The 15,516-nt window shown below is 37.4% G+C and overlaps 1 protein-coding gene and 1 pseudogene across 1 annotated transcript in view; one reads left to right on the plus strand and one right to left on the minus strand.

Moving 5' to 3' along the window:
- The window catches only part of Sbf2 (SET binding factor 2), a 292,547-nt gene that overhangs the window by 113,524 nt on the left and 163,507 nt on the right, over window positions 1–15,516 (minus strand). The window contains exons 15-17 of the mRNA XM_029535769.1: window positions 7,523–7,727; window positions 3,891–4,000; window positions 2,320–2,469 (exon numbers count right to left, since the gene is read on the minus strand). Coding sequence (XP_029391629.1) covers window positions 2,320–2,469; window positions 3,891–4,000; window positions 7,523–7,727 — 465 coding nt within the window. The remainder of the gene's footprint in view (window positions 1–2,319; window positions 2,470–3,890; window positions 4,001–7,522; window positions 7,728–15,516) is intronic.
- LOC110316643 lies at window positions 4,767–5,774 on the plus strand (annotated as a pseudogene).

Below are 15,516 nucleotides of genomic sequence, written 5' to 3' on the forward strand. Positions count from 1 at the left end.
GGATAGCATTTGAAATGTAAATAAAGAAAATAATAATAATAATAAAAAGCAAGATTAGATTTCTTTTTAGACTACCACCTCATCCTCCTCTTCCTTTTTCAAGACAGGGTTTCTCAGTATAGCCCTGGGCTGTCCAGCAACTCTCTCTATAGACCACACTGGCCTCAAACTTACAGAGATCTGCCTGTGTCTGTCTCCCAAGTACTGGGATTAAAGGTATGTACCATTACTGCCTAGACTACACTTTTATATTCTTGTTAATCAGGTAGTTTTCTTTATATATTTTCTCCTTTTGAAAATTAGGTTGCCTTTAAGAAAAACCTACAGAAGTTATTATACTTAGATACAAATTTGTTGGCAACTATATGCCTTATACACATCACTCTTAGGCTTGTATTTTCTTTCTTTTGTTTTGTGTTTTTATAGATGATTTCACTATGTAGCCCTGGAGTGTCTTTAGTTCCAAACCTTATGTGTTAGTCTTCCCCTTGCTAGATGTAAGATGTAAGGCATGTGCTACTACACCTGGCCTGTGCTGGCATGCTCCTTAAGCCTTTGCATGCATGCATTCATGCATCTACCTTTGCATCTATCTATCTATCTATCTATCTATCTATCTATCTATCTATCTATCTATCTATCTATCATTTAGATAAACAGATGTTATAAATTTTAATATAGTCAAATATTTTAAGATGGGTATTATTGGTGCCTTCACAAACCTTGCTTTAACACACATGGAACTGATACTGCTTAGTGTGAGGGTGACTTTTGTGTTATTATTTTTTTTCATTTTCATTTTTTTCCAAACAGGTTTTTACTATGTCTGGCTGTCCTAGAATTCACTTTATGTAGACCAGGCTGGTCTCAAACTCACATATCTGCTTCTGCCTCCAAAGTTCTGGGACTAAAGTTGTGCACCACTATGTCTGGCCTATGTTGATGGCATATTATGTGTTTGTGGTCATCTACAGGTCCCACCATAACTTACAAAATAGATCATAATTTTGCCACTGTTCTAAAATGCCATTTTGCCATAAAGTACATTTTAATATAAGTGTGTATCTGTTCGGGTTCTTTATTCTGTTCTACTGGTCAATTTGATTATTGTATCTGCTTGGGCTCTTTACTCTGGTCTACTGTGCCAATACTGTATTATTTAATTATTTGAGAGCCGACAAGGCAAGTCTCCATGACTTATTCGGTCAAAACTGGGAATTACAAAGAAGATTTTTTTTTTAATCTTCTACTTGGATTTCTGATAGGAATTATATCACCTCTAGAGATTATTTTGAGAACTATTATCACATACTGTATCTTTGCATTTATTTAGGCTTCTTTAATCTACAAATTTTATTAGCAATTCTAACCTGTAGCTTTTGTTTCTACTATGACATACTTTTGAAGTATTTTATTATATCACTTGGATTCCAATAATTCTCAATACTCAAAGAGAACAGGATGGCAAACAACAAGGAATCCAAATTGTTTCTTCTAATTTGGCTTCTCATTATTTTATAGGAATGTCATTTCTCTAAGAACATATACTTATTCTGAAGCCTACAGAAAACTGTTTCTTTCAATTCATTCAGTTATCATTGGATTGTTCATTATTAATTCTTCTCTGCTTCAAGAACATCTAAAAACTGACTAGGGAGTGACATATATAGTGAGAATTTTGGTTTCTTAAAAAACCCAGTGATGTTATGTGAATATGTTTTTGTTTTGATTCCAGATATGGGATAAGAGGCTACTTCACAGCAGGTGTTATGATTTACTTCATGCACAGCCAGGCCCTGAGAGAGCCTGTGGAGGCTGCTGCCCTCTTGCTCCTCCCGGTTGTTGTTATTGTGGTTTGATGAGAAGAAATTGAAGGTATTCTGATGATGAAGATTGGACTTGCCCCAAGGGAACTCAACATTCTAATCAGTAGGAAGTAGTCCCAAGACTACTAACTTTCTTTCTCTCCTACCTAGTGTTGAAGGTTTCATTAGGGTGTAATAAAACATTAGAACCCAATAAAACAGCCAAAAAACTATATTAGCCGACATAAGTATGAAATCTGGTAATATATGACTATAGGTCTTTAATATATTGCTCACATTATAAAATCAGTATAGTAACAAAGTACTTGTCAATAGAAAACAAGGAAAGAACAAAGAAGTGAGGATTTACATCAGCTAAGGAGCAAGTGACTCAATGGATTCCAGCTCTTCTTTAGCCATAGCAGCCCCAAGACACTGATATTTCAGTAATTAATATATCTTTTGAAAAAAAGGTATTTGCAAAAGGGAATAATCCAAAATCACTCAAGATTACCTGTAGAGTACAATTCATCATCCTTATTATGTAGTCAAACTGTTGATGGTCCAATATTGCCCGGTTCTGCTGAACATGCAAACCCAGTTCATCAGTGAGACACTGTCTTGCTGCTTTTCCTTTAAGGGCCCTCAAGGCAGCAGGAAGGGTCTGAGAACAAAAGAATTCCATGTGACCAAAAGAACCTTCAAGCAACCACACTGAAAATTAAATATGTCCTGTCAAGTATTTAACAAAGTCACCAGAATTGAATTCCTAGGGAATGGGTGACTCACTATTAAGACCAATTGTAAAACAGATTTGTAATTATATGTTCATTTATAAGACAGCAAGAAAAACAAGTACAAGTAGCTTGTAACACAGACTGAGAAAACATTAAATTCAACCCCTCCTTCCCCGGAGTTGTCAGAACTTTAATGACCAAATAGACTGCTGCTTAGATCATGACTCAAAGCTATAGACATTTAGATATCTTTGGATGTTATCTTTAATGAGAGCATTGCTTTCATTGTAAGAACATTCAGAAATGGCTCCCTAATTTACTATATAAACCTGCTCATTTGCATTTTGTAATAAAGAGCTTATTTAATTTGAAAATCCTAAAAGTATAGAACAAAGGTACAAATAAGCAATTAAGGAAAATTGTCAGAGCAATGGGGCACATCAACAGTAGAAGTAGGTATAAAATCAGCATGGAAAGCCTGGTATTCCAAGGAGCTGAGGCAGGAGGATCAGTAAGACAACATCGATGTAGAATACTACAGAGTGAGACCTTGTCTCCAAAACTCCGAACCAAAACAAACCAAAATCAGAAGAAAACAGCATGCAGAAGCTGAAGGCAGAAACCAACCAACAAATAAACAACAAAACGCTCAACATGAAAAAGTGAGGATGATGGGTTAGTCATGTAGTAAGTAGCAAGCAACTGTATATATTTACCAACCCCTTGTAGCAGATGTTGAGAACTGTGACCATGAGTCACCAAGAAAAGTCTATGTCATATTCAGCATGATCCATTGAAGAAGGCAAGAAAACCCAAAGGCACATTTAAATTTTATTATCAGTTTCTAGTATTCATTATACAATTTAACTAGATTCCTTGCAAAAGATGAAATTATATCTAAAATAAAGTGTGAGAAAAAGTTTTAAAGAACCAAGCTTTTAAATCGGAGAGAAAGTGGCTGGAGAGACAGCTCAGCTCGTAAGACTGTGTGCTGCTTTCACAGAAGATACAAGTTCAGTTCCTAGCACCCACATCCAGAGACTCTTTACAGTGTAACTCCCACTTTTGGGGGGCTCTGGTGGCATGGCATCTGCTGACACCAGCACATACACCCAATACATAACATACACACGCACACGCACACGCACACACACACACACTTAAAAATGATAATATGAAATCTCTCTCTTGTAGGCATACATTTGAACTACAGTCTAAATTTTAGACACTATTCATGTAAGTCATTAACATGACTTAAAGAGACAAAAGAATTAGAGAAGAGACCACTTGATAACTTCAAAATGTAATACTAAAAGGAAAATAATAAATAGGAAAAATGTTTTATTACCTTCTCAGTCTCCAAAGTTTTATTTTCAAATATGAATGAGATGCAGTTTCTAACAACTTCCAGTCTCTGTGCACTGTTAAAAACTGTTATCACTTTTTCCATTATTGAAACTAGTGGAGGAATATAAAGAAAACACAAATAAATTAAAACTACATAAATTATGCACTGACTAGGCTAATCTTTCAAATTCTTGGGAAAAAATTAAAATAACAAATGAAAAAACAGTATATATTGGTCATGCTAATAGTTATAAAGTAATTCAATTTTTTCCTTTGGAGTATACAATTTAGTTCACATTTTCTAACAATGAAGAGGTAAGTTACTAGTATAACACTTGCAAATATGTACATATCTAAGAAATCAACTTCAAGATACACCCAGAATACTAAACTAGAACTAAAACAGGAAATAGCTCCACTATCATGAGACTTTTACACATCCCCTCCATTGCTTGGGAAGAAGAGACAAGTATCACTAAAGACAGACAGTCCATGAACCTCCAGAGAGTGTGCACAGGAGTGACCCAGGCCCTCTGCACACATGTGACAGCTATAAGCTTGGTCTTGCAGGCGTGGGGTGGCTGTCTCTGACCACAGTGCCTGCCTTTGGGACTCTTTTTCCTAACTAGGCTGTCTTGCCTAGCTTCAAAGGTCTATCTTACTGTAACTTGATATGCCAAGGCTGCTGATATTCTGAAGAGAAGGGGAAGAGTGAATAGGGATGGGGGCAGGGACTAGGAGGAAAGAAGGGCAGAGAAACTGGTCAGATGGAAAGTAAATAAATTAACTAATTAAAAAGAAAATGAAAGGCAGTCCTTAGACCTGCCTCTTTTTCTTGGTCTCACTGAACATGAGTTGGAAGAGGTGAGGTCTCAAAATGGAGGGCCATGATCCAAAGGAATCAGAAGAGTTGAGGAAGCCTTTTATTGGTGGTCTGAGCTTCGAAACCACAGATGATAGCTTAAGAGAACATTTTGAGGAATGAGGCACACTCATTAAAGTTTGCAGTAATGAGTGATCCCCAAACAAAACATTCTAAGGGCTTTGGTTTTATGACCTACACTTGTGTTGAAGAGGTGGATGCTGCACTGTGTGCTCAGCCACACACAAGGTTGATGGGGGTGTGGGAGAACCAAAGAGAGCTGTTTCTAGAGAGGATTCTGTAAAGCTGAGTATCCACTTAACAGTGAAGAAAAAATGGTGGTTAATAGATACAGAACAAAATTTCAGAGAAGAATCTTTCTTCTTTGAAAATTGTGGCAAGATTGAAACCATAGAGGTTATGGAAGACAGGCAGAGTGGGAAAAAAGAGGATTTGCTTTTTTAACTTTTGATAATTATGATATGATAGATAAAATTGTTGTTCAGAAACATCACACTATTTAAGGGCAGAACTGTGAAGTGAAAAAGGCCCTTTCTAAACAAGAGATGCAGTCGGCTGAGTCACAGAGACATTATAGAGGTAGACCTGACAACTTAATGGGTCGTGGAGGAAACTTTGGTGGAAGAGGTGGCTATGGTGGTGGAGGTGGTGNCAGCAGAGGTAGTTATGGAGGTGGTGATGGTGGATATAATGGATTTGGAGGTGATGGTGGCAACTATGGTGGTGTTCCTGGTTACAGTAGTAGAGGAGATTATGGAGGTGGTAGAACAGGATATGGGAACCAAGGTGGTGGATATGGTAGTGGTAGAGGAGGATATGATGGTTACAATGAAGGAGGTGCTGGTGGGAACTATAATGACTTTGGAAATTACAGTGGGTAACAGCAATCAAATTATGGCCCCATTAAGAGGGGCAGTTTTGCTGGAAGTGCTGAGGCAGTATCAAGGGTAGTGGCTATGGATCTGGTGGTAGGGTGGTGGATATGGTAGCAGAAGGTTTTAAAACACAGCATAAAAGGGCTAAGTCCTTAGCAGGAGAGAGAGGGAGGCATTGTCAGGAAAGCTGCAGGTTACTTTGAGACAGTTGTTCTAAATATGTTACAGAAACTATAAAAATTACCACAAAAGAAACAATGATCTATAGTCAGAAAAGTTACTGCAGCTTAAACAGGAAAGAAACCCTTCTTGTTCAGGACTGTCAGCCACAGTTTGCAAAACGTGCAGCTATTGATTGGTGCAATGTAGTGTCCATTAGATGTACATTCCTGAGGGCTGTGATAGTGGCACTGGGAATAAATAATAAAGAAAATTTTAATTTAATAAAAGGAAGAAAGACAGTCCGAAAAAAGAGGAGAATATATTTATAAATCAGATATCTGGTAAGGGAATCACCTAAACACTATTGAAAATTCTAGTAATTCAATAATAAATAGCTCAAATTAAAGCTGGACAAAGACTATTTATTTGAAGACAGAACTCATGATGTAGCCCTGGATGCCCTGAAACTTTATGTAGACCAGGCTGGCCTCAAGCTCAGAGAATTACCAGTCTTCGCTCCCTGGCTGCTGAGACTAAAGGTGTATGCCACAGTACCCAGCATTATAGACATTAACAGAAGATGCAGACAAGGCAACAAAGAGCTGCTTAGCACTTCGGTCCTGGGAGGTGTCACTCCCTTGTGTGACATTGCTAGTAGAGTGTAATCTAGGGCACCTTCTATGGAAAAGAGAGCTAGCTCCTTAAAACAGAGTATCCTTAGGAATGTACTCACGAGAAATGAAAGTATATTTACACAAAAGTTGCGTATCAATGTTCATAGCAACATTATTAATAAAACTCCTGAAGCAAAACCAACTCAAATGTCCATCTCCTCATGAATATTTTTAAAAAGGTCAAATGTACATATATTTCCCCTTACTGCTGAACATTATTCACTCACAAAGACCAATGGTATAATGACATACGCTACCATAAAAACTTTGAAAACATTATTCTAGATGAATAGGCCTGTCACGGAGGCACACATGGTATGTAAGTGCATTTATACAAATGTCCACAATAGGCAAACCCATGAAAACAGGAAGGAGATTACTTTCCAATCTGGAGAGAAGGTAGTTCTAGAAGGAAGAAGGAAATCATTGAGAAAGGGTACAAAAGAACAATGGCTTAAGAAAACGTTCTTCAACTAAACCGTGATGATAGAGTAAACTGTAAGTTACTCCAAAGTTGCTGCACTGTATACTCGTGGGAGGACTTTCAGTATGTGAAGTACAAAAAATTTACTTTAAGCTCAATAAATTGTTTTAAGAAAGAAACAGATTTTTACAGTGCCAGTGGTCAGATAATTATTACTTTTTATGGGAGGAAGGGTGGATGGAGTTGTTTCTGTTGATAATACTTTGATTTTAGTTTATGAGCTTGTTCATTTTATAAAATTATATGCTTTTCATTGACATGTCTTGTATTTCATTAGGACACACAGTTGGTTTTCAGATAGAATCTCCTTTTGCGAGAGATATTCTAGGTGGGGGTTGTATTCCCTAGGTAGCTCAGTCTGGCCTAAAGCGTGGGTCAATCTTCCTGCCTTAGCCTCCCAAATGCTGGGATTATAGGAATATGTCACTTCCTGTCTCATAAAAGGTTCATTTTAAAAACAAGCAATGCGCGCGCATACACCCACACCCACCCCACCCACCCACACACAGAGGCACACACGCACACATGGATGCATGCGCACATGCACATACATACCAACAGGTGGACCTGCTGGCACTACACATTTCTTTTCTATTCGTGTAGCAGGAGGTGCATTCTGGTTCTTAGCAAGATTTTCCTGTATTAGTTCTTGAACCCGGGCTTCATTAATCTTTGGGAAAGGAAGAATATGAACTCTCAAGTGGGATCCTTCTGTTGGACGTGGAACTTTCTGGAATGCCATATGAGGGTTTGGATTCTCCTATAACATCAGACAGTAGAAAAAGTATCCAAGTTAACACATTTAACATAACTTTGTTAAAATAGGAAGAATACAAGAGCACAGAGGGACACACTAAAATCAAACAGATGAGTACATTCATATACATGCTAAAGTATATAGAATACCACGTTCTTTCTCCAAGCTCTTCCAGCAGCATCTCAGACAGTTGGTTGTCTTCTTCCGTGAATAGATAGGTACCTTGCTTTGGTTTTAGATCTGGTTGCATCTCCTCACCTTTTAATTATGCGAATACCCCAATGCTTGATCCTTGGGCCTCTATTCTACTGACACTTAAATCCTTCAGAAATTACTTCCAGTTTGTTACCTCTTTATCATAAAGACATCAATGATTCAATGTTCTTAATCTGAATGTTCTCTCCAGTTCTATACTCCTCTATTTAACTATGTACAACAAAGTATTTCCACTAAGATATAAAATAACAATGTCATCTATTTAGAAATCTATTTTACTTAGTCTTGATCACTGAATATGTATTTTGGTCATCTCTAATCCCTCTTTCTAACATACAATTATCCATTTTTCTATCAACCTTGTGGACTTCACTGTCAGAGTAGATTTATAATCTGCCTACATTTCCTTTTAGTTCAAGCTAACAGCTCTCAGACTATCCAGTACAACTGGTCTCCCTGATTCTGCCCTTTTCCATCTCTCAACAGTAAAGTCAGTGATCTAATTAAAATATGACAAATCACCACACATCCTTGTTCATTCAAATACCCCCTTCACTAGAGTAAAACCCAAAGTTATTAATGAGATTGCAAGATGTAGCATTTCTATTCAACTATACTTTACATGCATTCGATTTGAAGCTCAAAGGCTCTCCTGTCACTGCCTAAAACCTTGGCACACAGCTGTTCCCTTGGTCTGAAATGCTTCTCTGCCTCCTCTAGAGTTGCAGTTCTCATATACATCTTTTATGGACAATTTAGCAAAATTACTCTGTTTCCCTCGATACATCCCTTATTTTCTTTATATTTTTTCTCTTTAATATGTGAAACCTTTCTACATACTATGATTTATCTATTGTCCAGACTTGTCTCTCTAAAATGAAGCACCATAAAAGCAGATGTTTTGCATGGTTTAAAAGGGATTTTTAAATTAAAAATTTTAAACATTTTATTTTTCTTCATAAATGTGTGTGTGTGTGTGTGTGTGTGTGTGCGCGCGCGCATATACACACTTGTATAAAGCTGCCTGCAGAGGCCAGAAGAGTGTAGTGACTATCCTGGAGCTGCAGGTCTAGGTGTTAATGAGTTGTCTGATGTGGATACTGAAAATTGAACCTCTGGGCCATCTCTCTAGCCCCATATTAAAAAGTTAGTGTTTTATTTTTTTGTTTTTGCTATTTGTTTTATTTGTCTTATTCTATATACCTATTGCAGGAAAAAGATAGGCATGTAGAAGGCACTAAACTACTTTCCACTGCACTCTATCAAGTATGATATGTTTGACATACAACGAGATGTAATAACTTAGTTAATTTAAAGTTTCTGGGGTAGGAGATTGAATGCAGGACTTTCTATATGTTTCTGCTGAGCTATACCCTAACCCCATCAGCTAATATTTTTAAATACTCTTAGGGCTCATGTGAAACTTTATCTAGCATCAGTTTAAGGAGGATTCTATTTCAAATCCTGAGCAGAGTGGAATTCATGTATTCTATAAAGTTCTCTAGGGAAGGCTGCTTTACAACTGTTCTTCTAGCATTTATTATCCTTCTGCCACCAGAAAATTCCTTATTTCCACTGAACCTATGGTGTAGACTAAACTCATTTGTATCCTATAACATGCTCTCGTCAGTTAAAAATGGTCAACTGTCACCATCTATTAGAACTGTTCCCCAAAATTCTTTCTGGTGATATGGCTCAGATCCAGAAAAAAAAAAAGTGTGGGGGGTGGGGGTGGATTAGGACCGAGGCTACAGTTAGCATTTCTCAGAACACAATGGAAATGAGACTGTTTGAAGTGTTAAAACACTAGAGTTTGGTTCTTTTACTGCTCCATATGAGATGCTAGACAAATAACTTACCTAAGATAAATAATCAGCTCATGTTTACTCCTGCAATGAACACAGACATCAGCATCTGTGGTCCTTGGGGTTCATTTCACTTCTTTAAGATGCTTTCATCATTAGGTATGCCTTCTATCCACATTCTCAAAATATTAATTATCAATTTTCTAAAATACAGTGGATATAGTTTTTTCAGAGTGGAGAGATAATTCATATGGATCTTGACTCTCAAATATTTTAAAGAATATTATTCCTATTTAGACTGATTTTTGTAGCAATAAAAAACCCTTCTCTGTACTTTATTTCAAATGAAGTAAATAGTCACCATGACAACTTTTTTTTTTACTTTTTTTTTATTATTATTTTTATTTACATTTCTAATGCTTTTTTTTTTATTATTTTCTTTATTTACATTTCTAATGCTATTCCGAAAGTTCCCTATACCGACAACCCCCCCCCCGACCCTGCTCCCCTACCCACCCACTCCCACTACTTGGCCCTGGCCTTCCCCTGTGCTGAGTCATATAAAGTTTACAAGACCAAGGGGCCTCTCTTCCCAATGATGGCCGATTAGGTCATCTTCAGCTACATATGCAGCTAGAGACATGAGCTCAGGGGTTACTGGTTAGTTCATATTGTTGTTGCACCTACAGGGTTGCAGCCCCCTACANCNCCTTGGGTACTTTCTCTAGCTCCTCCATTGTGGGCCCTGTGTTCCATCCAATAGCTGACTGTGAGCATCCACTTCTGTGTTTGCCAGGCACTGGCATAGCCTCACAAGAGTCCGCAATATCAGGGACCCTTCAGCAGAATCTTGCTGGCATGTGCATTAGTATCTAGGTTTGGTGGCTGATGATGGGATGGACTCCCGAATGGGGTAGTCTCTGGATAGTCCATCCTTTCATCTTAGCTCTAATTTTTTTCTCTGTACCTATATCCTTTCACGGGTATTTTGTTCCTTATTCTAAGGAGGAATGAAGTATCCACACGATGGTCGTCCTTCTTGGTTTTCTTGTGTTTTGCAAAATGTATCTTGGGTATTCTAAGTTTCTGGGCTAATATCCGCTTATCAGTGAGTGCATATCTACTGACTTCTTTTGTGATTGGGTTACCTCACTAAGGATGACATCCTCCAGATACATCCATTTGCCCAAGAATTTCATAAATTCATTGTTTTTAATAGCTGAGTAGTACTCCATTGTGTAAATGTACCACAGTTTCTGTATCCATTCCTCTATTGAGGGACATCTGGGTTCTTTCCAGCTTCTGGCTATTATAAATAAGGCTGCTATGAACATAGTGGAGCATGTGTCCTTATTACCAGTTGGAAGATCTTCTGGGTATATGCCCAGAAGAGGTATTGCTGGGTCCTCCGGTAGTACTATGTCCAGTTTTCTGAGGAACCGCCAGACTGATTTCCAGAGTGGTTGTACAAGCTTGCAATCCCACCAGCAATGGAGGAGTGTTCCTTTCTCCACAACCTCACCAGCATCTGCTGACCATGACAACTTTTAAAGATTTTTTTTGTATATATGTATACATGTATATGTTCATATATGTGTCAAGTGAAGTGTGTGTGAAGGTCTGAGGAAAATTTGGGGTGTTGGTCCTCACTTTCTATCTTGAGACAAGTTCTCTTTTGTTCTCTACTGTGTAGGTTGGGCTAGCTTGCTTGCAAGCTTCTGGCATTTCTCCCATCTCTACATTTCACGTCTCCACTGAAGTACACTGAAGTAAATTATGGACGTGGACACTACTGGGTCTTGTTTTTACATGAACTCTGGGAATCTGAGCTCAGGTTGTCGGGTTCACATGGCTTTATTCACTGAGCCTTTATAGAGCCTCCTCATTTTAACAACTTCTAAAACATAAAAAAAAATTAAAGTAGAAACTTATGTAATGACGCAAGTATCTCTGAGTTACATTTTCTTTTTCTTTTTTTTTCTTTTTTTTTTTTAAAGATTTATTTATTATTTATTATATGTAAGGACATTGCAGCTGTCCTCAGACACCCCAGAAAAGGGAGCCAGATCTCGTTAAGGATGGTTGTGAGCCACCATGTGGTTGCTGGGATTTGAACTCTGTACCTTTGGAAGAACAGTCGGGTGCTCTTACCCGCTGAGCCATCTCCCCAGCCCACATTTTATTTTTCTTGACATCTCTATTACCTGCTGTTCTAGAAATGACTAAGGTCATTTAGGAAAATAAAGGTTACATGCAGTACTTCTAGTCAAAATCTATAATGTGGCATGTTTATCCTTACAGTAAAAAACAAAGACCCATAAAAAATCAAGGGAGCTCAGAAGAACATTATAGCTTGGATCTTACATGACCCCCAGTGATCCATATGCTAGGTTTCATCATTAAGTCATTGGTGCTACTGGGAATGCTAAAATCCTTAGGAGTTAGGGCCCAGTGGAAAGAAGGGTACAAAGTATGTACCCTTGATGGGGATATTGGCCCCTTCCTGTCTCTGTTTCTTAGCCATATTGAGATGAACAGCCTCTTCTATTATGCACTCATCATAATGTTACCAAATCCAAAATATCAGGGTCCGGCAGCTTTTCCTTAAAGTCTCTGAACCATAGAGTCAATGTTAATCTTTCATCCTTGTAAGTTAATTGTTTTAGGTATTTTTTTCTAGTACTATACAGACTAATGGAGCGAAAATGGCTGAGTCAAGGTTTCAGATGTATGCAACCTTATATAGCCTATGACTAAACGGACAAGAATTAAATGGACAAGCTGAATAGGCAGCCCAGAACAAGATTAGATATGAAAACGTGATAAAACTAGGTAGCATTACAATTCAGCAGCAAATTTAGGTAATCCAGTGAGTACACTGAGGTACTTTCAGAGTGCTTGGTGCTCACATCCAAGCCTGAGCATTTCATCAGTAGGTGTGATCTGGGACAGGATGACTTGCTCATCCTCATATGTACTGACGATAATACAGAACTTATCACAGACGTCTTGTGAGGGCAATTACCACTATACGCATGCCAGGATCAATCTGAGGCTATTTTCTAAAAGTCTAAATAACATTTATTTTAAAAACAGTTCTCTATTACATTTTTTTAATGATACCAGATGCTTAAAATGAAATGCACTCCTTTCCTTTCTAATATCGCAATGCCAACAATGTATATGTTAGTAATAATAGCGATTGCACTTGTAGTATAAGAAGCAGCAAGTTTACACATAAATCACTTCTTAAAAGATATTGCTCATTAACAGTGTTCCTATAAACAAAGCAGAAAATCTGTAAACCAAATCTATATAATAAGCATTTGAAAACCCCATGTTAAAAGTGAGCCTATCTGTAGTTGCAGAAACATTCTACAGTAAAATGTAGACCTTAGATAGATTTGCTAATTTATGACACACTGTGTTTATCTGATGCAAATCTATTGTTTGGTTTCCTAGCTGCTGTGTCTGTGCACTACTGCCCTCTAATGGGCAGCACGTTAAGTGTAGAGGACTGTATGTGTCACCTGAAACTGCCTCAAGCCCATAGAACTTGTGTGAAACAAGCAGCAAGGACAGGAAGCTCAATCTAGGACTTGCTGTATTCATGAGGGTCTTAGACATATCTACTCTCACTTCTCACTATGAATGGGTTTCGACTGGTTCCTTAGGTTCTGGATTTCATTAAAAATTGTGATCCAGTTTTATGGCTGAAACAAGGAAATCTGTTACTTTCTAACTGTCCAAACCAATAAACAAATTTTTACTCGAGTTCAGAGAAATGTAAATTTAAATGTAAAGAAATAACCAAAGACTCAGACAACTGAACACAGTGCCACAGAAACAATTTTGTGAAAGTCCACCAGAAGGAACAACGAAGAAAGTCTGGCTAAGTTCAGCCCTTTCATTGGGAGTAAATTTTAAGTTTTGATGATGATTTTCAGGGGATAGTATCTGTAATCCTGCTATAATACACATACAGAGAAGCTGTTTTTCTCAGATTTAAAAAAAATTACCAACTTATATACCATGTGGTCAGGCAACATCAATTTTTTTCTTTCTTTGTCAGACTAAATGAGGGTATGCTCAGGATTTATAGGAAAGAAGGTCAAACACACATGTCAAATAAGGGCAAAACAAAACAAAAATCTTAAGACTTACTGGAAAACTAAAGCAGGCCATAGCCACACTAACAATAACAATGAGACAATAAATATTCTTTATTAGAGGTTACTAAATATTCTAGATTAGTTCAGATATTTAAAATTGTTTTAATATCCACCATTCATACCTAGTACTCTGAGGAATAACACAAATCTTCCCAAATGTAGTTGAAGACATTATTATTGCTTATGTAAATCACTCTTGAGCTGCCCGACAGTAGATGAGACTGATGGAATGTGATAGTCTCAATTTTCTAACTTTATTAACCTTTTACTGGCCACTGAGATGCATCACGGTCTCCTAACATTAATGTATTTTGTGTTGAGGGTTTTCCCATCTAATGTGCTGAACTGTGTGTCACTTTCATTGGATGTGCTTATTAATTTTGATACTACTGGCATTTTCAACTTGACACTTCTTTGTTTAGGGCAGATGTGGGTGTTTTCCTGCACTGTGAAGTATTTGGAAGCGTAACTGACCTGCATTTACTAGCATGATAGCGCAGCCTCTCTAGCTGTGATAACTAATATTGCCCGATATGATAATGTCTCTGAGTAGAGTAGGGAAGGCTGAGTGTTTGAAGACTACTTTAATGACTCCAGAGAAAAAGTATTATTACCTAATTACTTTTATTACAGATATTAAGGCAGCATTTGCATATAATGATTATATAACATTATATACATTCATTTGCCTGCTGAAATTAAAATAGTCACAAAGAGACACTACTGTACACTTTTGAGATGACTGCAAAAAAAACAAAGAAGCAAAAAATAAGTTAAGATACTGAGTGTTGCTTAAGATAGACAGCAAATTGAACTCTCATATACTTCAGGTGGGAATACAAAATAATACAGACACATAGGAAAACAATCAGCAGGTTTTAAATAAAGTTAAATGTTGTGTTACCATATACCCTAGTATCTGAGCCCTAAGGATTTACCTAAGAGAAATAAAGTTTACATTTATGTAAAGGCTTGTATAAATGTTTAGGATATTCATTATTGCCAAAACTGTTATTCAGCAAGTCAGAGAAATAAAACTTGGGCAATCTATGCGAGTGCAATGCTACTCACTAGTGAGAGGTATCACCTCCGTCTCTACGTGACCATGGATAAACTTGAAATTCACTATATTAAGAGAATGGAGGCAAATTCAAAGCAAGTGAATTGTTGAAAGACAAAGCTACAGAGATTGAAAACAGATCACTGGTTACCAAGGGTTTAAGGTGGTAGAAAGATGTGACTGTACTAGGCATTGAAGAGCTCCCTGGGTGGTAAGAATGCCATAGGCACTTACTATGATGCTGGGGGGCATCATGCACTTGTCAAAATCTGTAGATGGGTACACTCAAGATTCTGCTCCATGTAAAGCCAATCGCAAAAATTGACTTGTCACAAATAAGAAAATCAGAGAGGAGTTTATGATTTGAATTAAAGGATCTTACTTTAACTGGTTTTCTAGTTCTTCAAAATGAAATTTCCTAGAATTCTTATCTTGATTATTCTGGCATTTAATTATGCAGTTTTGTATAAGGTCTTATATGAGGTCTGCAATCACAGTGCCTTAGGACAGGGTGCCTATGTAGGAAAACACGCTCATGA

The sequence above is a fragment of the Mus pahari genome, chromosome 1, assembly GCF_900095145.1.
Source record: "Mus pahari chromosome 1, PAHARI_EIJ_v1.1, whole genome shotgun sequence".
Classification (NCBI taxonomy): domain Eukaryota; kingdom Metazoa; phylum Chordata; class Mammalia; order Rodentia; family Muridae; genus Mus; species Mus pahari.